This window comes from Mercenaria mercenaria, chromosome 3, assembly GCF_021730395.1.
Source record: "Mercenaria mercenaria strain notata chromosome 3, MADL_Memer_1, whole genome shotgun sequence".
Classification (NCBI taxonomy): Eukaryota; Metazoa; Mollusca; class Bivalvia; order Venerida; family Veneridae; genus Mercenaria; species Mercenaria mercenaria.
Window position 1 is genome coordinate 14,384,084 of NC_069363.1, and position 23,636 is coordinate 14,407,719.

The window sequence follows — 23,636 nt, forward strand, 5'->3', positions numbered from 1 at the left end:
GAAGACTGCAATACTAAACATCTCAAATCAGTATACGATCATGCAGTTGGTATTATGTGATTATGATTATAAATGACCATCTACCACAAAAATGTATTATGTTTAGATATTTACTTCAAATGTATAAAATCCACATTAAATGTATTTAACTTTACAATATATATTAGTTAAGTTTGCATATAGAGCCACATTCATAATTAAATGCCATGCAGTACAGCTGACTGTTTACAAAACAGCCATTTTGTCAGTGGTAGTACACAGTCATTACATCAAATTTGTGCAGTACAAAACGAGTCGATTTGAATATATCACTGATCTGATCTAACTGAATACTGACTAAAAATGAAAGAACTTTTTTTAATTTCAAAACAAAATATGGCAACAATTTAGCGGCTAGTCCAAAACATGCAAAATATTACAAACACACAACAAAGAGTCTGTACTCCTCCGGCTTTGTGTTCAATGTGAATGCCAACCTTCTACACGGGTCTTCCTTGTGAGGTGCCTCTTTCCAATGGTCCCTGCAAAATGATACATTATATTTCTATTTCCCAGTGCATGGGTTATTAACTTCAATATATACTAACAGACTGATTATATTGCCTGATCGGGCTTCAAAGCCAAATGCAGCTTTTATTGTCCGATTGGGCTTAATTTTGTAAAAGACAGAATCGACATTATTATGATGATCAGATCACATACAAAGACTTGGCGGCGATTCTTGAAAGTCCTACTGAAACCATGACATTTTGACTAAGTTGGTATATTTATGAAAAAAAATCTTTAAAAGTTATCTTTTATGGCATATAAACATATATCCTAGCATTCGCATGATATTTTATATGGAAACAAATAAAACGTTTGTTTTCGTATGAACAACATTTTGTGTAATGATATCAAGGACGATCCCTTCCGATGCTACATGCAATCTGACGTATGAACGTAATGGCGACGTTCAAAAAGTTTTTTTCAAAATTGGGCACTAGAATTGCAAAAAGAACATTAGATTACGGTTAAAGCTTATATTTCTGACGGTAAAGATCAAATTTGAATCGACACGACCTTATGATTTTGACTGGATTTTAAGATGTTAAATGAAAACAATGCACTGCCTTTTATCGGAAGGCGAGTTACAAATGAACGTGGATGAGTCTTTTGAGCGTTGAAATATCGATATCCTGATACTTATCTTGAAAGTGGGAAAAGATGCTGACACGACGTTACAATATTAAAACTTGACCAACATCCAAGATGGAGACACATCGGAAGAAATGAGTGACTAAGGGCAGCAGAAATTTAAAAAATATCTTCATTTCTAACCATTTTCAACAATTTATTTCTTGAAATTTGATCAAAGGTGCGCAATTATTCAAGCTCTTTTTACAAAGTATCTATAAATCGCAGGTATACCATTTTATATAAACAAGACAATATTCTCACTTCTGTTCAAAAATAGGCCAACTCGTGCAGCAAGCTTGACTGGGCTTTGGAGCCCGATCGGGTAATGTGACCAGCCTGACTGATAAATCTTGTCACGAACAACTTCTATTGTCGAAAATTCACACTAAAAAAACTATATTGCTTGCAACAATGAAATCATCGTCATCATATTTTCATATTCATCACCTGGTACCACCAGCAACAACAATATCAACATTAACATCGTCATTATCATCATCATCATCAGCAGCAGCAGCTTTTATCATACCCTTTAACAACAACACCACCACCTGCCGTCCGCCACCATCACTTCTGCCAACTGCAACATTTCCGATTACTGTAGCCTAAGCCTAGCTTATCAATGCCAAATTTAGATATGCACTTTTTTTGCCTTTACTTAAATTTAGTCGACTCATAAAATTTCTCTGTACTAACAACAAATGGTCACACTGACATATTTTGCTGCGAAACATATTCTAAATGGTTACGAATGATGACAAATCGTAAAAAAACTCTCAAATTGGACGAAATATCGATTATCACTAAATTAATATTTTATAGTTTTTTTTTATGTTGTCTATAATTTGTAATATGTGCACCATTTTTGACATCAGGACGTTTTTTGTAATCTTTTTTTATTCTTTGTAATATGGTTGATAGAATTTCTGTTTTAATATCTTAATCGTTTAACTTAAATCTTTGAAATAGTTATACATTTTCAAAAGGGTAATTTCTATTGCAAAGATCAATTTTCAATGCGATAGATATTTTTGAAATGTTCGTCGGTATGAAAATTATTCTAGATCTATATCATAAAAGTTACAATAAAACTTTTTCGAAAAATCTTACAAAGTCTCCTTGGGAAATATTAAATCATGTAAGTTTTTGTTTTTTTGCTGTAGGCCTATGTGGAAGAACGTCACAAAAAGAAATGATGTCATGGAATAAGTGATTTAAAACATAAATAGACTTTTAAAAGAATTTGATTTATTGGTCTGGCATTTATGTAAAGAAATCAAACCATTCTTGTTAAATATGGTTTTATACTAGTATGATGAGGCACTGGTAATTCAAATATATATTTAGACTACGCTCGGAGCAATATAGAAATTCATTTGCACGGAGTCTAGCATTTAGATCTAAATAAATATTGATTATTTATTACCTCTGCATCGAGAAACATCATACAGACTTCTGGTAATGACGTCACAATTGACGCCACGCACTCAATATGAAATTCGAACATCAGTTTGAAAAAAAATATCGACGTTTGAGGTTCCATTTTAACTTAACGAAGTTTAAAATGTATATTAATTAGGCAGACGTTACTTGATTGACATATAATTCATCCCATTGTCATCTATTAATTTATCAAGTTTCCGCAATTTTCCTTCGTAGTTTCAAAACAACTGTTTATACAAGAATTAGGTAAAACAGTAAGTAGGCCTATTGTAGTCGCACACACACGCACACACACACACATGCACGCGAGCACGCTTGCGTATACATGTCAGAAATGCACAATGAGAAGTTTTACCTAGTCAACCTCACTTGGTAGTCTTGAATGTTTATATCTAACTTACAAAATATGCTAATATTGACCTCAGTCTTCGTTCTACTAAGCCCCTTCCCATATCCTCCCCTTCCAAAACATCTATTTGTAGAGGAACTAAATCATTGTCTAAATTTTAAAAATCATACATATAGTTATTTTTTTAACAAAGAATCTAAAAACTAACAGTGCACAAAACAACAACAAAGTTTGGCTCCTTAATTTTGACCTTGACTGTAGTGCCACTAACCACCAAAATTAGCATCTTTCTCTGTGGTACTATGTCATTTTGTAAAGTTTGAAAACCGTAGCTATCATACTTTCTGACTACGAGTTCGTTACCGAAAAAAAAAAACAGAAGATAACTTGGCCGAAAAATGATCCAACTGACAATTTCAAAATCATTGTATAAAGATTAAAAGCCGTAGCTGTTGTACTAGCTGGCTTAGGGACGAGAAACATTTTTTTTCTTTTTTCAAATGGTGACTTTGAGGTTATGGTGGGGAGGAAGTTGATGGTCGTCCTGACATTATATAATATACGGGTGTGAACCTTAATAGAAACACCAGCCTTCCGTAAGCTAGCTGGGTGATTCCCATACATGAAAGAGTTCAACATCACAAACGAGGTTTCGAACCGGAGAGGTCAAAGTGACCTGAAGTCAGCGACCTTATCCACACGTCCACCGAGGCCTTCTTGATAGAAAGAGTAACAGATGATAGAGATAAAGTTGCAAAATATTTTTAATATAGAACGCAAAGTGGAATTTATCGCTTATCATTTACCATCATTGTTATATTGTTCAATAGTATGGTTTCAGACACTATAGTACAATATACCAGTGATTTAACAATTACATACCTTGTTCAATGCACGAGTCGATTGTTGCTGCACGTGACTGAGGAGATACTCAAGTCTAACTTCTTCCTGCTCAAGTTCACGAATTGCTTCCTTATACTGAAATATGTTATTTTAGGTCAAATATTTGAAAATAATATGAAGGTCAATAATATGGTGGAAGGTTTTAACAACCGTCTTTGTCCATGTACACAAATAAGCTTATTACATCACGCACATACGGACAAACTGATGGTGTTCGGTGATATAGCACGGTTATGCATTTATTACTTATGTTATATGCATTATCATGCAGTCACATAAATTGTATTCGTACAAGATCAATACTATTTTTGTTCATTGTATCGATAACACAACTCTTTTTTACTTGAGGATTAAGTAGCCAACTTACCCTTGCATGTCTTTTATACTAGAACAATTTTAGCGTTTTATTTGCGCCTGCGATAAGTAGAAAATTAAATTCATGCAGTTTTAGTTCCGTTGAATAGAGGAATATGATCCCGTAAAAGATAATGCTTACCAGAGTCTTGCATGATATAATTTTGATCAGCACACTCATTTGATACCATATTTTAATTACATATTTTCCCACCCGGTAGACGGATACCACTATCAGGATATTCAAGTTCTCACGCGAAGCGCGGAGGTACGATAGCGAAGCTTAGCCACCGTACAGTTGCGTTTCGCGTTTTTGAATACGTGAAGCTCTACGTGCGGAGGTACTTTTGCACTCTTATGTAAAGGTACATACCTTCGCGGTTCGGCTTCGCTTTTATACAGGGAGCACTAGCACTCACTGACCCTAAAGGAACACCCTAGTCGATACAGTTATTTGAATGCAAATCAATTCACGTAGAGAGTAAATGTCAATATCAACAAACCTCTCGTTTCTGTATTTGGATCTGTTTCAAACGTTTCTTGACATAGTCAAACTCTTCTAGAAGCTTGAGAGAGGAGCATAATGAAGTCGTCTGCGGAGAGACATCACCTAGCAAGTAATAATATGTATGCCGATGTTATCACTTATTTAAAAGAAAAACGAGACGGAAAAACAACTTTGTATTATTATGAAGAATGATTTCCCTTTTAATTAAATTTAAAGATTAATCATTTATAGTATTTTGGAACATAAAGAAACCTTTCGAAAAGCACAGACTAGTTATGTTTCATTTTCACTGCCATATGAAAGGGAAACAAACATACCTCTCTTAACTGGTCGACTTAATCTGGAGTTTCTCCCATATGTATTTTCTGGAGAATTTGGTGACGCTAAACTGTGTTTCCTTACTTTCGTTGACACAACACTTGGCCTACGTCTGCTGTTGCTTGAATGCTCATAGTGAATGTGTGGATAGCCACCTTTCTTTTCTCTACTGTCACATGGAGAAGTACCATGGCTTGAAAATTGAAATTCGTTTGCTGGTCGTCTGCTAGAAATACTTCCGGTGCCAGATCTTGGACATGTCTTTTCCACTTTATTTTTAATTGAAGGTTTTCTTGCTAAATTTTGTGGAGGCTTTTTCACAATCCCAGTAACTGGCGGTTTTGATTTTGACTTGTTGACGGATGTTTTTCTTGAACAATTAGGGAGTATATTGGGTTCTTTACTTAATCTTACGCTTGTGTAATGTCCCGACTTAGTTTTATATGGAACATCTGACACTACTTCTTTCACAGACTTGGTTTTGTTGTTATGAAATGCTTTCATATGCGGCCTTGAACTTGCAGACGAACTTCCTTGTGACGTGCGTCTAGACGTAGATACTTTCGGACTTCGAAAGGATTTAACAGATGGCTTTCGACATAAAGAACGCTGAGCAGGTGGCGCTTGTTTGATCATTCTATCGTCTGGTTTCTTTGCAGTATTTGACAATTTAGAAGACGACCTTTCATCTCGAGATTGATCAATGACCCTCTTTGTCAATGGATATTCTATCAAATCATAAGGTTTTGACGGTTGATCATATGGTGTATAACGATGAGACTTGACTCCTATAGGCGAAATAAGTTGATCTCTATCGTTCGTATTTCTGTTATTCTTATTAACGTTTTGTAAGTGCCACCTCTTCTTGGTTGATTCAGTAGGGCTTAGAAGGGACATACTTGGCAAACGGGGTGCAAATATCCGATGTTTCCGGGGCGATTTATTTGTTGTTTGTTTGTTTACCTGGTGTCCTTCAAGCGTTGTCCAATCAGTGGCCTCTCGCTGCCTATATACCTCTTTCGCCATTGTTGTTGAAGATTTGCTAGACTGAAAACTATTATCATTCTCAACTGGACCCACTGATGCATAGTTCTTCCTAAATACATTGTTTGTATTTTCCTCTCTTTCAGGCATGTGCGGGCCCACTGGATGTTTCCTGGCATGGGTAAGGCGTTGAACTTGGTCGATATGAGGCACAGGTCGGACAGCCATTACGGGGGAGGGTTCCCTAACTTTCTGTCGCGCACTATCTGAAACAGTCATCAGATAAACACATGATTTACTGCATGGACTGCCAATTTATAAAATTCTATCTTACTGTACGACAAAAAGGGAAGTCTGAGATACAAACAAATGCCATACAGCTGTGTTTAATAGCTGAACAAGGGTTAAATAAGTAATTAAGGAGCTGAAGGCATGGTATTGCACATCCAGTCATTACCGCCTACTGATAAAACATTTGTCACATCACTAGACTGTACAATAGGGCAATTAATTCAGAAACATTTCAGACTGATTTATGCTTCTTGTGCAATGCGCCCTGTACTTATTACTTACATTGCCATGTATCATTACATTTCACTTTAGCAGTTTACACAATAAATAAGACCAAGAAGGGAAATAATTAAACATATTCAAGATAGAGCTCTGCACTCCCTCTCATTGTCATTTAGCATTATACAATGTATCATCATAATCCCTACATAGGTTATAAAGTTAGAAAAGTATGTATAGATAGAGAGATAAATTGAATGTATTCAAGATATAGTTAAGTTTTCTCTCTCTGCAATTTCTCTCATTACCAGCTCTCATTATGTAAAGTTTCATTTCATTTCCTTAAGTGGTCTGAACAAAAATTGTTCCTGGCAGAGAGACAGACGGACGGATAGACAGACTGCATTATTATATCCCTCCCGCTTTCACAGCGTGGAGTATTAATATACAAAGAGATCATATTTAACTTTGAAGAAGTTCATGCAATATCAAAATTCAAACGATTATGAAAGTGAACAGTACCGACCCATTTTCGGCTGCTTGTCAGGAAGACATATGGCTCCATCTCGGGATATTACCTGAAAAATTAATATTAATTTAGTATAATTATAATAAGTTTAACAAAAGTGTTTTTGTTAAAGCATCAAAAATAAAATTGTCTACTTCCCTCAAGATTTTTTTAAAAAACAACAAGAAGTAAAGCAGATTTAATTCGTGTGAGGGAGACATTTCATTTTAGAAGTGTCCGTTATATTCAAAACGTTCGAACTTAGCTTACATGACGTGTTAAAGCCTTACTTACAGACATTTCCGGAGTGGAGAACTGGCTAAAACTCACTACTCCAAACTCTGGACTTCCAAACTGGCTTAAGGAGAGTCGCCTACCCTCTGGTGTTTCCAGTACTGAAGTTAGAAGTACTGAAATTAAATGAATGAAGAACACAGTATAACACAGGTTGAAATTTCAATAGTTTATATTTGTCTACTCGGCCGCTTGTGAAGCAAATTCTACAACGTGTATTAATTACTCTTGACCCTTCATTTCTGATGGTATCGCCACTGGAGAAGCTAATTTCCCTTTAAACGCTCATCGCCAAGAAAGGGAGCTACTGGTCTTTTGTATGACGCCGACAGGAAGCGAACCCATGACCTCCTGCAATAAAAGCTGACACTCTACCACTAGGTTAGCGAGGCGATTTCAACAGTGGTAATGTACGCGTTTCTGCTTAAATTGTTTAATAAATCAACAGAGTGCCTTTTTGAACGAAACACGAATGATGTCAATATTGTTTGACGCATGTCCCTGAAAATGCCTGATAGAATAAAATGTAAAACTCAAAAAGGAAACTGACATCAAAGCTGCAACAGTATATGCATTTCTACTTCATTTGATGCTGTATACCAAGTTTCATTTGAGCTAGAGTGAAACTGTAGGAATTGAGTACACAAGATACATATGTAGTTGGAAGGGTCATAATTAAGCAAGAGCTGCGTTTTCAAAACACAAAATCATGTCCCCGGGTGTAAGACCAAAAATGTTGTTTATTAAGGTTTTAAGTTCGAAGGTGAATGTCATATTTGGACGAAGGTCATTTATGTAAGATCACTTTGTAGGTCTTGCCACAAGGATTATCGAGTGTGAGTATGAACTAAATCTGGTCATAAATATGGGCTATAGGCAATCTGGTTCTTACGGATAGATGGAGGTCAAGGTCATCTATATATAACTTAGTTTGTAGGTCTTGCCATAAGGTTTGTTGAGTGTGAGTATTTGTTGAGTGTGAGTATGAAGTAAATTTAGTAATTTATGTGGGCTGTACGTCCAAAAATGTTGTTTATTAAGGTTTTAAGTTATAATTTGAAGGTCAAGGTCATTTATAAATATGTAAGTTCGTGAATTGTTGAGTGTGAGAGTATGAACTAAATCGGGTAACTGATATGGGCTGTAACCAATCTGGTTCGTATGGACGGACGGACGGAAGTGCCAACATATGGTGTTTATGTGGCATTTTCTTTGATCTTTAGGGGCTATTTTCCACATAAATTAGGTGGTTTTCTTCTAATTTCATATAAAACATGGCCGGAATGAAGCTGATAGACCCCAGGACGTTGGCCCGGACAGACGGACGTGCGGAATGACGGACGGAAAATTCAAACACTTTGACATGCTTCTCGCGTTTTTGAGACAGCGGGCATAAAAAGAGTTTTTCATGAACGTGTACATGGTGAAGAGTGCAAAGTCTCCAGAAGGTTATTGAAATACACTTAAGAAACTGGACAAGAGCTGTCCGTAAGACAGCCAATGCTCGACTATTCGAATTGTTGTCTCAGAAGCAGGAATATTTCCCTAAATGTTAAAATATCTATAGAATTTCAATCCAGAATCTGCATTAATTTTGGAGATAGTAACATGCATGTAAAACTTTAACTAGAAGTTTTTTTAGTTAAAAAGGGAACATAATTTTGCAAAATACATGTCAGAGTTAATGGACTTGACGCTATGACCTAGTTTTATAAACCCGATGACACATGTGAAGCTTAAATTCAATATTTGAACCAGTCTTTAACAGGATTTTTAAGTCCAAAAGGGGGCATACTTTGCATTCAATACATGTCAGGGACTTGATCCTGTGAGTTTTGGTCTTGACCTAGGAAAAGAAAATATAAGTTTCAAAGCTATATATATGCCTTTAAATAATAGCTATATGTACTTGCATGCAAAACTTTAACCAGAATTTTCGAAGTCCAAAAGGGGGCATAATATGGCCAAAATGCATGTCAGAGTTATGGGACTTGATGCTATCACCTTGTTTTATAACATAATCCCGAAGACACATGGAAGTTAATTTCAAATCAAAATTGCATTGTTTGAGATAGTAATTTGATGCAATTAACAGGATTTGTTATTCAAATGGCATAATTTGCAAAATAATTCTGTATGACTTGACCATGAGTTGGTAATTGACCTAGAAAAAGAAAAAAATAAGTGTCAAAGCTATATGCCTTTAAAATAGCTATATGTACTTGAACGCAAAACTTTAACCAGGAATTTCTAAGACCAAAAGGGGGCATAATTTAGTCAAAATGCATGTCGGAGTTATGGGACTTGAAGTCATTGCTGCAACACTTTTGGCCGAAATATATATTCCTGCAATCGATATAAACATGATCTAATTTTCACTTATTCTTAATAATTCAATCTGGTGGTTACATTCAATATTTAGCCATTTACTTTTGGAACAAACCTACGGAAGAACATTAGTGCTAGGTGAATTTTATTTATTAACTCGAAATTTCGTGTTACTTAGTCGAAATTTCGAGTTACTTTATCGAAATTTCAAGTTACTAAGTCGAAATTTCGAGTTACGTGTCTTAAAATTTCGAGTTATTATGTCGAAATTTCGAGTTACTAAGTCAAAATTCCGAGTAACGTATCTCGAAATTTCGAGTTAATAACACGAAATTTCGACTTCGTATCTTGCCCTTTTATCCGCAAAATTTGGACGTCTCTCCGTCCGTCAAAGGCCAAAAATGTAATGGACGACTTTTGACTCTTCGAAGTGGAATCATCTATCTACACATTCATATACTGTACCCAACATGTAGCGACTTGAACATATACTACCATACATCAATGTATGACCTACTCCATAGACTTTAGAGCTACTCCGGATTTCAAACTGTATCCAGGATTTATTACATACTCGTTTCTATTCTCCGTTAAGTTACAATGATACCGGAAGCGTCAATATTTTTCCATACACTGACGCCTGAATTTCATATCGGGTGCGTGACGTAATTTAATGTGTGCCGTTGCATTAATTCTTTTATTTAGTTCTGTATTGTCAGTATTTTTCAGGCTATTGAACAAATTCATAATATTTACATTACATTTACATACTGTAGCGTTTATAGCGTGGCATATTCAGTACTTACACACAGTAGATTTATTTGTGCCATGCCTGTTGACGTGTTTAAAAGTTTGTGTTAATAAAGTGTGTGTTTTTTTTGAAATTCATTTGTATTGTTATGGAATTGTTATTATCTGGATATTATTGTGTTGGATCTAGGACCAATTTTTGAAGGTAAGATTTTTTTATTTTCCCCAAAAAGTGTGTGTGTGTGCGGGGGGGGGGGGGGGGTTAATTAGATGGGGGGGGGGGGGGGGGCGTTAATACGGAGTTATGCGGTATACGTGTAGATACGTATGTAATGAAAAGGTTATTAGCTTTGCATCGGGAAATATGCACTCGTTCTATAGCGGAAGAATATTGCGCTCCTGAAGTCGCGCAATATTTTCGTTGCAGAACTCGTGCATATTTCCCGATAAATATACCTTCATTTACATGTATAGTATGTTCAGGCGTTAAGGACTTGAACTAGGTCGAAAACTTTCCAGATATGGTCAAAATACAAAAAAATGTAGTGAAATATTCTAAGTTTGAATACTTCCCGGTCACCTTCTATGGCCTCTCCTCAAAATCTAGATCTGTCCAGGTACCCACCCCAGGTCAGACTCATTACTACACGTTCATGTAGGGTATGTCTATATTTCCTTGCCATATAGGCTCTAACAAGGTCGGAAACCTTCCAGACTTAAACATGGTTTAAATAGTGATATTTTTATGAGCAAACGCTACCCGGTCATCTTAATCATATGAGCCTGTAGGGCTACCCGATGGATACAGCAGGTACCTAATCGTGGCCATGACCTATACATCAACGTAAACTATTGTAGTTAGTAACTCGAAATTTCGAGATAAGTTACTCGAAAGTTCGAGTTACTAAGTCGAAATTTCGAGTTAATATCTCGAAATTTCGAGTAAAGTATCTCGAAATTTCGACTTAGTAACTCGAAATTTCGAGTTAATAATTAACATACACCTGGCACTAATGCTCTTCCGTACAAACCCCCAAAGGGAAGGGAGAAAATCTTAAAATAAAACTTAGCTGAAGTCTTTTCTACTTACCTCCCCTGTCACTTGTTTCCTTTGTTGTTGCAGAGAAGCAGTGTTTGATGAGATCAGAGAAAATCTGCAGTGCGTCCGACAGAGGTCGCCTCTCCAGTCTCGCCAGCCCCATCCCAGTTATGTGGTTCATTGGCAGCCTCAATGTCTTAAAGTACGGATACACAAGATTTGACAACACCCAAAATGTCTACACGTTAAAATGGTTTACCATTATGTAACATTATAATGCATCAAAATGGGACTACTTTTTGGAGAACAGAATTGTAAGAAACGCTTCAAGAGAAACATTGATATGTGATCCAAAGCAAAACAAAAAAACAAAAACAAAAACAAACAGGCCACCGAATGAAACATTTATTTTTAGGTGCGATTTCAAAAATTACATACAGTCATTATGCATTCCATATTTTAGAATGATGGAAGTATTTTACTGTTTTTAATCTGAAATCAGCTCCGTATTAGCCTTTCAATTAAACATTTCAAAACGCTCGAATCCCGTTTTGACTCTGTTTTCTCGTATTAGCTCTTTGATGTTTTTCCCGCATCGGCACTGGTTTTCTCATATTGGCTCAGTTGAGTTTGTAATGGCTCATTCTTTCATATGATGGTTTCATATGATAGCACAATTTATGTAATATTGTGTCCATATTGCATAATTGAATGATAAACGGTAATTCAAATATCACAAGGCTCTGTTGATCAAAGCAGTACACTTAACCAATCTTCTGAAGAAACACTTACGTTTTTGCATTTCTAGTTCGGAGTAAGTTTAGACAATTATACCGTGAATGCCATATAGAAATTCAGACTTCAGAAAATATATTTTCTTACAACTTTACTTATTTTACTATTACACGCCATTTTAAAAAGTGAAAGACATAGGTATGAATTAAATTAAAAACAAAATTATAAAGAGTACGATGACACCAATGTAAAGAATAAAAATCTACATCTTTGAGTCCATTTGATACAGGTTCGCTCATGTATACTTTGCTGATAAGTCAAAAATAAAACCGTGAAAATTAATTTCCGTCGTCATGCAATAAAACAATTATTAAATAGCTTACCGGTCAGTAGTCAAAACTATTGGCCCTTTGCCCTCCGGGCCTTGGCAATAGTTTTGACAAGCTATTCAAGTCTGGTTTAGAAAGTATCTTTGACATAGGAAACTCCGTAAAATTTTTTGTCAAACATAAACAAATGTTCATTTTATTAATCTTTTTAAGGGATCCCCCACTTCGAAATATTTTGACTTAATTTGGTCAAATTGCAGAAAATTCAAGTTTATCTATTAATTCAAGCAGTTTGATTCGTTTAGACGATACGTTCCATTTGTTTATCATTCCCGTACTCTTTAATCAATCAATGGCCAAACCGGTAGTAGTAGTATTCGAGAACGGCGATAACTTGCTTACTTCTTATATTAAAGAAACATGTAACTGTGAGCATTCATTTTCTTAGTTAAAACATTTTCAATCCGAAGATTATGGTTGACAAAAATAGATTAACGTTCCTTTTCTCTTCATATCAAGTAAATCGGTAGGGATTTTTATTTTCGAACTATAGATTTACCTGTTCTAATGTATCCAGTATCATCTGAAGGGTATGGACCTGTTCTTGAAAAGAGTGGAATGGTTTCATTTCCTCGGGAAGTGTTTCTGTGGTAAGTAGTTCGAACACAAGCACTAGCAACCATGGCACATCTGACAGACTGTCCACTGTTGTGTCTCGATGTCCATTAGCTCTCACGTATGGAAGAAGGGACATTGCCTGGCCAAGAATTGCTGAAAGGGAGAACAATATATTGTAAGATATATTAGTGTTTCTTTGTTTCTTTTAATATATATTATATTATTTTAACGACTTTTTTTGTCAAAATGTCACAAACGTACTAGCCGTGGATTTCAAAAAAGTATCAGTTAATTGTATAATTCAGTAAGAATGATGTAAACATTGTATGACTCATTCACTCTAGAACAAAATCATATAGTCCAAAAAGTGGCCACCTAGACAAAATTCTCAGATGGAAGTCCCGGCAGTATACGTATGTTCACTTCGTGTTGATGATATATACCAAGTGTCATTTAAATTTGATGAAACCGTGGAATCAATGTACATCGGTACATGAAGTTATAATATTCTCAAGTACAAAAACTCAAGAAAAGATAATTAAAATCCTGACACTATGCACATGTCTGCATCAGTTTGATGATATATAGTTTCATTTGAACTGTTTGAACATTGAAGAAAGATTTCAGTACACAAACTACAAATGTAGTTGTAATATTGCTAGGTCCAAAACATGGACATAAATAGGAAAATAATTGCGGACATCAAAGTCCCGGTGATATGCGGATATCCCGCGCATCATGTTCATGTTGTTTCAAGTAATCTCTGGGTGTTCAAAGTTTCTACTAATTTTGCTTGCTATCTCTGACGTTGAATTTGAATCGGTTCTGCAGTTATTTCAAGATTAGGAAGAAATGTGTTGAAATCGGTTGAAATAATTTTGTTTCATCTCTGCTTGGTATCGATGGGTGAAGTATTTAATAGACAGGCAATTTTTCAAATCGATCGACTGTAATGATTTTACTCAACTGAAGTATATTATCTCCTGGGAAAAGTGAGTAAAGCGTGAACCTCAGAACAAGGGATATCTAATGTCATTCAGTAAGAGCTGTTAAAGGAGACAGCGCGTTCGGCTATACTATTTCGATGCTTGATAGTGAAAAGGGCATATCTGTGGAAATTAGAGCTTTCACAAGACAAAAAATAATATCCGGGTATGGATGATGATGTGAGACAACAGATTAAGTTTGAGTAAAATCCTTTTAGTAATAACAGAGATAGAATAAGTGCATCAAAACAATAGCCAGAACTTAATAGTACAAACATCCTTGTTATCCGGATAATACGAAATGATGTGATAATTCCAAATTGCTACAAACTGGAGGAAATGTCAAACTTGGTATGGACATTGTTTTTGTCAATATTTTCTTATTACACATTCTGATTGTTTAAAGTATTATAACTGATTCAACATGGTTTAGAAGCTGTACCATTTGCACTAAACAATTTGAATATGGGACATATTGTTCAGTATGGAGAGCCTCAAACAATGTGTACATTTTGCTTTTGAGAATGAGTTTGGCGATTCAAAGCGTTGTCAACCTCATTTAATGGACTTTCGGTAATGAATATTATTTTGTATTATTCAGTTATTATATAAACAATGATATGAACATGTTCAAAAGTTTTTATTTTAGATCAAATAACCCACATTGACAAATATATAAGCATATGTAGTAGTCGATGGATACTGACCCAAGTGTTCATAGAAATTTCGAAGACAGAGCCCGAAATGCTATGAGGATAATAGCCAACATTGTAGTTTGAAAGGACATCGGACATTATGCTAGGGATTTTGCCCTAAGTTCAATGCTATTTCTTGACTTCAGTAGCTGATAGTTTTATATAACAGCTTCAAATACTGATAAATAAGTTATATTCCTATCAAACTGTCACAAAAAATTGTTTTATTTTATATTCGTTTTCTTGAAATTCGAACAGTTTGTAACTAAGGGTCATATTTTTGAAAAATTTTAAATGTGTATTTTTAGTTAAAATAAGCATTGGTATTTAAGGTATGTCTACTATGAAATATTTTGACACAATAAATAAACTGATACCGTAGAGATTATCAGTTTTATTGACATTTTTCAAAATAAACGAAACGGAAAAAATAAGAGTGGAACGAAACATTTGGTCCCTGACTGTACTTCAAGTTATTTCCACCCGAGTGCCCATGATAACACTGATGCATTGATCATATCCAATTGTTTGTTTTCTATACATCAATTGCTATACTGTATTTATACACATGTACAATACTGACCGGTCATTATGTGGAGGATTATTATTGAATACATGCAGTGGTGTAGCTGGCCATACACTGGCGCAGTTGCCCTTTTTCAGTTGAAACGGAGGGGTGCAGGAGACTGCCTATTCCACTACGGGTTCAGGGATCCCTTACTTTTAGCATTTTATATCAGTGGAACTTCACTAGCTAGTATCAACCTTATTTATATAGATATTCTTGGGGTGTCTGTGTTAGTTCTTTGAGGTCCTTACTAGTATTTCGGTTGGCTTCGAAATAAGTTTCAGATGTGTGAGCGAATTGATGTTAGTTCTGGGGGTGTCAGTGTTAGTTATGGGTGAGTCCGTATTAGTTCTATGGGTGTAAGTTCTGGAAGCAATTAGGTTAGTTAATGTGATGGTGTCTGGTGTAGTTTTTGTTAGGGTATAGGATGCTGGATCGAATAAAAACAAATGTTGCTCTTAAAATGCATTCTATGTTCGCTTCAACTGTGTCCTACAAAAGGTAAAAAAATTGCACCTAAGTGGCACTATTCCCATAAAAGTTCGTCTGTATTTCTTTGTCTACTTTACGTTGAAGACAAATATGTAATATGTCGAAGCCACTTGCTTGGTTCTTGACTTATGACAGATGCAGTTGTCTCAATCCTGATAACACTCAATCGATGGACTTAGACTGTCAAGAGGTAACAAATCTGATTGCAAAATTCATAAGATATACTTATAAAGATCTGTCTGCTTTCTAGCTTCACTTTCTATGTCCTCTATTTATTTAGTTTAGTGTTTTCTGTGCTTGAAATATTTACAAAAATGAATAAACTGTGTATATATGTAAGGTTTAGGAAACACATGCAATAAGTGTAAAATATTTATGTTAAAATTTATTTGCTGACACCCTTTTACGTAGTTTTTTTCAATTTTAAACACTTTCCCACCCGTGACCAAGTGTCATTTTTGCAGCATACGTATATAATAATTATTTACAAAGGCATGTGAACTATTTTGTTGCGTCACTGGTGGAAAAGATGTTTAAACGTAAAAATGATTTATGTTCATATTTTAATAGAAAAGAGAATGAGAAATGTCTACAAAGTCTTCTTTTTTGTTCATAAACTTGTAAAATGAAGTCGCATTTATCAAGAAATGGTCTTCAACTATCATAACTATGCAATTTCAGAAGTCTATCCCTATGTCAAGTTTTCCTTAATCGGACAGGCAATCTGAATAGGAAAATGTCCGAGGTCCTTTTGCATATGCTGTTCAAAAGTTACCGATTGTTGTATATTGAAGAAGTATACTCATAACATGTGGTGCTGTAGCATGCCCAAGGTAATGTTTTATACACATGGTCAGTACCAGACGTTCCTGAAACATTTTATCAAAAGGGTAAATGTCTATATCTTTGTAAAATTCTGTTTTAAAACACAAGTCCGATGTCAGAAGGTTCTAAAGCTTACACGCCTGTATCTTTTCTGCTAGATTTTGGTAAAGAAAATAAACAAGTCAGAACAGTTAAATTTAACACCTGAATCTAAATGTGCTGATATTATACGGGGGGAGGGAGGGGGTACACCCATATTTAGAAATTAAGTATGCTAGGGGTCTGTTAGCATTTTAAGAGTGTGGAAATAATGGCACTTTAACAGGTCAAATTTGCTGGAACATGTTGAATACTGCTGTGAATTCATAGAAGTACATTCCCTTAATACGTTAACTGATAATAGTTTGATATTGTACTTAATAATTGAGTACACTTGTTAACTTTTCCAATCAAAGTTGTCCCCCTACCAAAATTTCATCGTTAATACAATACTCACATGCATTTCTATACTGAAATATAAAGAGTTGGTCCCACTGTATAGGATAAGATTACGTTAATTAACAATATTTGTTCAGTTTCCCATTCCCTCTTCTTCTGTAAGTTCAATACATTAAGTTGGTGTTATGAATTGTAATTGAGATCTTCTTCTTTTTTCTTTGTTCCTTGGGCTATAATAACCATGGTATTTTGTCTGCTGTTCAAAATCTGTGTTATGCTTTGTGGTGTTGAAAATCCTGAGCATTTTTTGAAGACAGTATTATACGTCACGTAGATCTTGGTAGGTTGAAGATAACCTCCAGCCAAACTCTAAAAGTCATTTCTAAAGGAGCCAAAGATCTGTATAGACTGACTGCCGGGTACTCCCAACCAGCACTGAAACAAGCGCTAATATATGGCCATATATTTTTGGCATTCTTTATCGGGTCTTTATCCAAAGTCATCATTCGGACTATTTCTGTAATTGTAAGAATTATATTCATGGAAAGAGAGTGTTAAAATTTCTTTCCGATAATATATGAGGCAAAAACTCATAATCTGCGATGGGTTTCATATGCTTTACTTATTAGGTGACTGTGCCTGTTACCAGTATAACAAGAGCTGTCGGAGGACAGCAACGCTCGACTATTCAACAGCCTTGTCAACTGAATGAATATGAAAGTCGAAAAAGGGGCATAATTTTGTTAAAATGGGAAAAAGGGTTATGGAACCTTCACATTGCTTATCAACTCATGACTGATACTCATGACTGAGTTTGTGAAGTTTCAGTCCTTTCCCATTAGTGGATACTGAAATACCAGCTTACATACAAAAACTTAAAACCAAAAACTGCTAGGCTAAAAAAGGGGCATAATTTTGAAAAAAATGCAAAATAGAGTTATGGGACATGCACAGTGCAAGTCAAATCATGACAGTGAACAAGTGTGTGAAGTTTCAATCCATTCCCATTAGTGAGAATTGAAACACAAGCTTACATACAATACCTTAACCAAAAATTTCGAAATTGAAAAAGAGACATAATTTTGTAAAAAAGCAAAAAAAAAAAGAGTTATGGAACCTATGCAGTGTAGGTCAGTTTATCACAGTGAATAAGTGTGTGAAGTTTCCATCCATTCCCACAATAGGTTACTGAGAAACCAGCTTACATACAAAACCTTAACCAAGAATTTCTAAGTCGAAAAAGGGGCATAATTTTGTAAAAAAAAAAGCAAAATAGAGTTTTGGAACCTGTGCAATATAGGTCAATTTATCACAGTGAATAAGCGTGTGAAGTTTCAATCCATTCCCACAAGTGGTTACTGAGATACCCGCTTACATACAAAACCTTAACCAAATCGGGACGCCGACGCATGGGTGAGTCCAATAGCTCTACTATTCTTTGAATAGTCGAGCTAAAATTCGTTAACAAGTTCAAATAATCGTGTTGTTACAAACTCATTCACCAAAACATGTCCACACACACAAAACTGGTCAATGTGTAATGGTATGTAAATGAAAGCAGTCAATGATGGCTATTATCCGCTTTCAAAGACAACACATGTAGGGCATTATCCATGGTCACTTTCGGCTATTATCCAATTTTTCACACAAGGATCATTATCAATGGTTTTGACATAAAAACGGCAAACGTAAACAACTTACTCTAAACTATGTCAGATAGTGAAATGGTAGAGCTGAATATACAGTGAATTACAAACATAAAAAAACAATTCTAAATATTTTTTATGAATTTTCAAACTAAACTGACATGGATTTTGTAAACTATTTAACATACTGTGTATTGTATTCACAAAAATAAAGTAAATTAGTTTGAGTTCCATGGAAACAAATCACAATTCGTTCTTTTTGTAACATCTGGTGTTTAAAATCTCTTATCAAGCCACAGCAACTTACCGAAAACCTGAAATTTTCAGAAGCGTTCATCTGTCATTTTGTAGCATTTTGGAGTTATCACAGCATTTCGTATTATCCGGGTAACAAGGGTGATAAAGGGCACACAATTTATTGAATATTTCTCCACAAGAGGGTGATGACGCGGAATAAATATTTTAAGTTTGAACTACAAGTGCATTTAAACGTTAACATGAATCCTAAGTTGAAGGTGTATAACTCATGAAACACTGGTCTCAGAGTTATTGATCATGTGTCATATGAAGTTGATAATGATGAGGAACAAATATTTTAAGTCTGAATGAGATCCTAATAATAATAACAGAGATAGAGTGTAAGTACATCATAACTTTAACATGATATTCAAAGTAAAATGGGGAATAATTCATGTGTTATTGACAGGATAGTTATCACCCTTGTGTCATAAGGTTTTTGTTGGGTTTAACGTCGCACCGACACAATTGTAAGTGATATGGCGACTTTCCAGCTTTTGATTGTGGATGAAGACCCCAGGTGCCCCTCTGTGCATTATTTCATCACGGGCGGGTACCTGGGTAGATCCACCTTCCTTCCTTAAGCCAGCTGGAGGGCTTCCTCACATGAAGAATTCAACGAGTGAGGCTCGAAGTTAAAGCCTCGAACACACATTGATGAGGGGCAAGTGATTTCAAGTCATTCGGCCACGGAGGCCCCTCGTCATAAGGTGTGTGATGATGATGAACAACTGTTTTAAATTTTATACAAATTCATCAGGTAATTCCAGAGATAATGTGAAAGAGCCAACGTGCGAACGCCGACGCTTCCGATCTTCAAAGCCGATGGAGGTGTGGGATGGGAGGGGGTGGGGTGGGGTGGGGTGGTGGGGGTGGGGAGGAGTTTGATGTTTTCTACAAAACAGAGCGTTGACAGATGAAATGACAAAACTCGTTTTTCCATCTTAAAAACATCTTCTACCTTCTCTGAATAATTCAGTATACATTTTATGAAAAACAAAAGTCTACGAGGCATGAAAAGCCTAAAACAACAAGAGCTGTCACTAATGGTGACAAATGCCCCCGCAGCGCCTTGACCTTTGACCTGGTGACCTTGACCTTTGACCTGGTGACCCCAAAGTCAGTAGGGGTCGTGTACTCAATAAGTACTATCAGCATGGGAAGTTTGAAGGTCCTGGGTGCAGTGGTTCGCGAGTAAAGTGCCTTCATGCAAAAAGTTAAAGCTGCTTTCCACAGTCTAATTAAATTTCGTTAAAGAAACAAATAATTCAACTTGTACGTGGTCAAATAATTTTGGTTTCAATAGTGAAACATTGATAATTGTTAAATTCGGCGTACTTTCAAAGATTTCAGTGGTAAACTTCTAAGTGTCGCCGACGACACTTAGCAGTTCTAAAAATAGCAAAGCAATTACTAGCTGTGATTCAATCTGACTAAAGTACATCTCCTATATTACGCTACGCATAGGATCTGAAAACGACCTATTCATTGCCTCGTTCTGACGGCTCTTTCGCTAGCCATTCAGAGCCTAGCTTACAACATCTTGCAAATCTACATGTAGCATTGACTTTTGATATTTACAATTCTTATGTCGTAATGTATCAGATAGCCGGTTAGCTCAGTCGGTAGGCCACTTGCTCTGTAAACGAGGGGTCCCGGGTTCGAGTCCTGGAATAACCGCATATTTTTCTTATCCTTTGACAATCGAACAAGTCGTCTGATTGGATAACATAAAAATAGCAATAATGGAAATCCAAAATATACAGAAGACGAATGTGAATGGGTCGTTCTCAGATCTTCGTTTAGAAGATCAAGTACTTTAGTCAGATTGAGCTGTGATTTTTATCTATAGATTTGAAAGGTTACTGGAATAAACCACTTCAGAAGAGGGGTACCCTACCTTTCTATAACTTATTTTTATAATAGATATTTAAATGACTGCTTCTATCGATAGTAAGACGCCGTGGTGCAGTGGTAAGCGTGACGGATCTGGAATCTAACTTTTGTGAGTTCGAATTTCAACGGAGATCAATTTTTTTTTATTTTATATTTTTTCATTTTATATTTTGCTAACGTACACTTTGAAATGGTGATAATGTTAAAGACGTATTTGAATTGCATTACTAGCATCATTTTGCTCTTTTCGCATATAACATAGGTTCAAATATCTTCTTGATTGTGAATCACTCAGTTTGGCAAGGAAAATGGCACTCAACTATCTCTACAAACGAACGATAAATAGAATTATGGCACACTTCAGTTCCTTGCGTGACTTTGAAGATTCCGATTTATCAGTGTTCTTAAAATATATTTCAAACCCTTATTTAATAAATGGAACAGTCTGGAAAATCCAAATCTAAAAATAAAAGCGACAGCTAGTACTTTCAATTTCACGTTCTAAAAATAGGTTTCGGTACTCCGAGGAAAATAAGCGATTACAAAGTAACAAAATGGAATTTGAAAAAAATTATTGCTATTTGTATAGTCTGAAATCATAAAGAAAATATAGACAAATGATAAGACTGCTGCCATTCCATGGAAAGTAGCTTTAACGAACTAACGAACGGACGGACAGTTGAAAACTAATATGCCTCCAAACATCTGTGGAGAGGTATCAAATCACTTCCCAAGAACATTAACGAAAATTAAAGTCATTCATCTGCCTGCAAATACAGTTATAGTATGATTTTGACGCTTGAGAGTTCAATTTATGAACTTGTCTGTCGATGATTTGATTAAGATTATCTAGATCAGAACCAATGTCTGTTAAAACTACTATTATTTAACTGGGGCTCAATACAAGCAAGCAATTATACATTTATTAATTATTTCATTTCCACGCGTACACAACACAATGGTCATCCATACATATTATATATACTTATTTGAATAAATGTGATACAGAAAAAAAAGTAACAACAACAACAACAACAACAACAACAACAGTCTTCCACATTATTTCATTTTCTGTATCTCTCGTAAGAATATATGAAATCACATGAATAAAATACTAAAACGATTACATCAACGTTGTCGAGTATCGAACCCATATCCACAAAATACAAATTTTATAATGCTTATTCTAAGATACCTACATGTACAATCCACATTTTTTATTGCTAGTTATTATCTCAAATAAATTGTATTGAATCGTACTGATTTGAGAACAGTACTTATTAATATAAATAACGAACCGTTTCATTATCAAAAAGTTCAAAAAAACATTGCTGACCTCTACTAAACTAAACTATACTACTTCTGACTTTGCTACGTATAGCAACAACCGCCACTTTTTTGTTGGTTTTGATTTCAAGATGAAAATTATATTTTTGGATTCTTATATGTGTATGAACGACAAATCAATTCTGTTTTTGAACATAAAATTTACTGATGAAGTTTTATTTGGTGTTAAAAGTCATGTACTAGATTTTGACACACAACACATTTTTCAGATTTTGTAGCAAAAGTGACCTCAGCTAATGCATAATTATCTTTGTATTATATAAATTGATTTATGCTTATATGACTTATTAATCTATTACAAAGGAAGATTTCCCTAATTTCTTTAGAGTGTTTATGCAGCCATTCAGTAAAAATGTGAAAATGAAACTTTAGCCCCATTCAAACACATGGTACTTTCACTTTAGAAAACAGTGTATTAATCCCATTTGTCCATACTTTCCCGTCTTAAAAATAATACAGTATTTAGAAAACTATATATATGCAACACAATAAGCTAGGTTTAAAAAGTGTTTTCAAAAGTTTAATTTTTTTGGTGTCACATTTTTTGGAAATTGTGAATCAGGTGTTTGCAAGAGTTATCTTTCCTGTGGTTGTTGCTACTACGTACAAAACACTGTAAACAGCCATAAAAACCAAAATATAATCATTTAGTCAAAGAAAAAAGCTGATAATTACTAGAACCTAATAACAGCGTTTGAGGAATAAAATAACTTACTGTCGTCAACATCTTTTGCACAACTCATTTCTGTCTGTAATCATTTATATTTTCCTTTCTTTTCATTACACAGGCATATGATAACAATGTTACACCACATAAGTGAGTGCACGAAATGCACGTGCATAATTGATTGGTCCGAGACTTGAGCAAGCGTGACTCAAAATTATTGATAATTTGAACAATTACTTTACAAACGAAGACCACATAGGTCAGTGTTTAGAGCACCTGCCTTGTAAGACAGGGGTCGTTGGTTCGAACCACACTGGTGTCTGTTAACATTTTTTCTTAGCCTATTTATTTTTTTCTTCCAATCAGCGATTCGCATTTGTACCACGTGACCATCAAATGTATTCCTATTATTCTGTAGTGGACGATATGTTAAGGTAGCAGGGTTCACTTCGAATTTTGGCCCCCGTCAATATTTGTTATAATTAGAACATCGTGATTTTGGATGTCTGTTAATTAAGGTGAGAGATAATGATTGTTAATTCTTTAGAAAATTTAAACAGCCGATACATGTAAAATTCTGCTGTAAGTTATAAAACTTACTACTGCTAGCTTTGTATGAATCGGTGAGTC

General features: G+C 35.2%; 2 protein-coding genes across 2 annotated transcripts; both read right to left on the reverse strand.

The window, feature by feature from the left end:
• On the reverse strand, positions 1 to 6,323 carry LOC128556017 (uncharacterized). Its single transcript, XM_053539912.1, has 4 exons — positions 5,054 to 6,323; positions 4,732 to 4,838; positions 3,854 to 3,949; positions 1 to 521 (listed from the first exon to the last, which is right to left on the reverse strand). Exons 1-4 carry the CDS (start codon positions 6,315 to 6,317, stop codon positions 480 to 482), a joined length of 1,509 nt encoding a protein of 502 aa, XP_053395887.1. The 5' UTR covers positions 6,318 to 6,323; the 3' UTR covers positions 1 to 479.
• Positions 6,324 to 7,051: 728 nt separating this feature from the next.
• Positions 7,052 to 23,161, reverse strand: LOC123523650 (uncharacterized). The gene is made up of 5 exons (XM_053537743.1): positions 23,055 to 23,161; positions 13,091 to 13,302; positions 11,519 to 11,663; positions 7,351 to 7,451; positions 7,052 to 7,126 (listed from the first exon to the last, which is right to left on the reverse strand). Exons 1-5 carry the CDS (start codon positions 23,080 to 23,082, stop codon positions 7,052 to 7,054), a joined length of 561 nt encoding a protein of 186 aa, XP_053393718.1. The 5' UTR covers positions 23,083 to 23,161.
• Between the last annotated feature and the right edge of the window lie 475 nt (positions 23,162 to 23,636).

Coding starts and splice junctions, on each gene's coding strand:
- LOC128556017 (XM_053539912.1), bottom strand. CDS start 6,317: ATGACTGTTTCAGATAGTGCGCGACAGAAAGTTAGGGAACCCTCCCCC. Junction 4,839..5,053: donor AAGTCGACCAGTTAAGAGAG/GTATGTTTGTTT, acceptor ATTACTTGCTAG/GTGATGTCTCTCCGCAGACG. Junction 3,950..4,731: donor TCCAAATACAGAAACGAGAG/GTTTGTTGATAT, acceptor AACATATTTCAG/TATAAGGAAGCAATTCGTGA.
- LOC123523650 (XM_053537743.1), bottom strand. CDS start 23,082: ATGAGTTGTGCAAAAGATGTTGACGACA. Junction 7,452..11,518: donor GGAAACAAGTGACAGGGGAG/GTAAGTAGAAAA, acceptor TTCTAACTTCAG/TACTGGAAACACCAGAGGGT. Junction 7,127..7,350: donor TCTCCACTCCGGAAATGTCT/GTAAGTAAGGCT, acceptor TTAATTTTTCAG/GTAATATCCCGAGATGGAGC.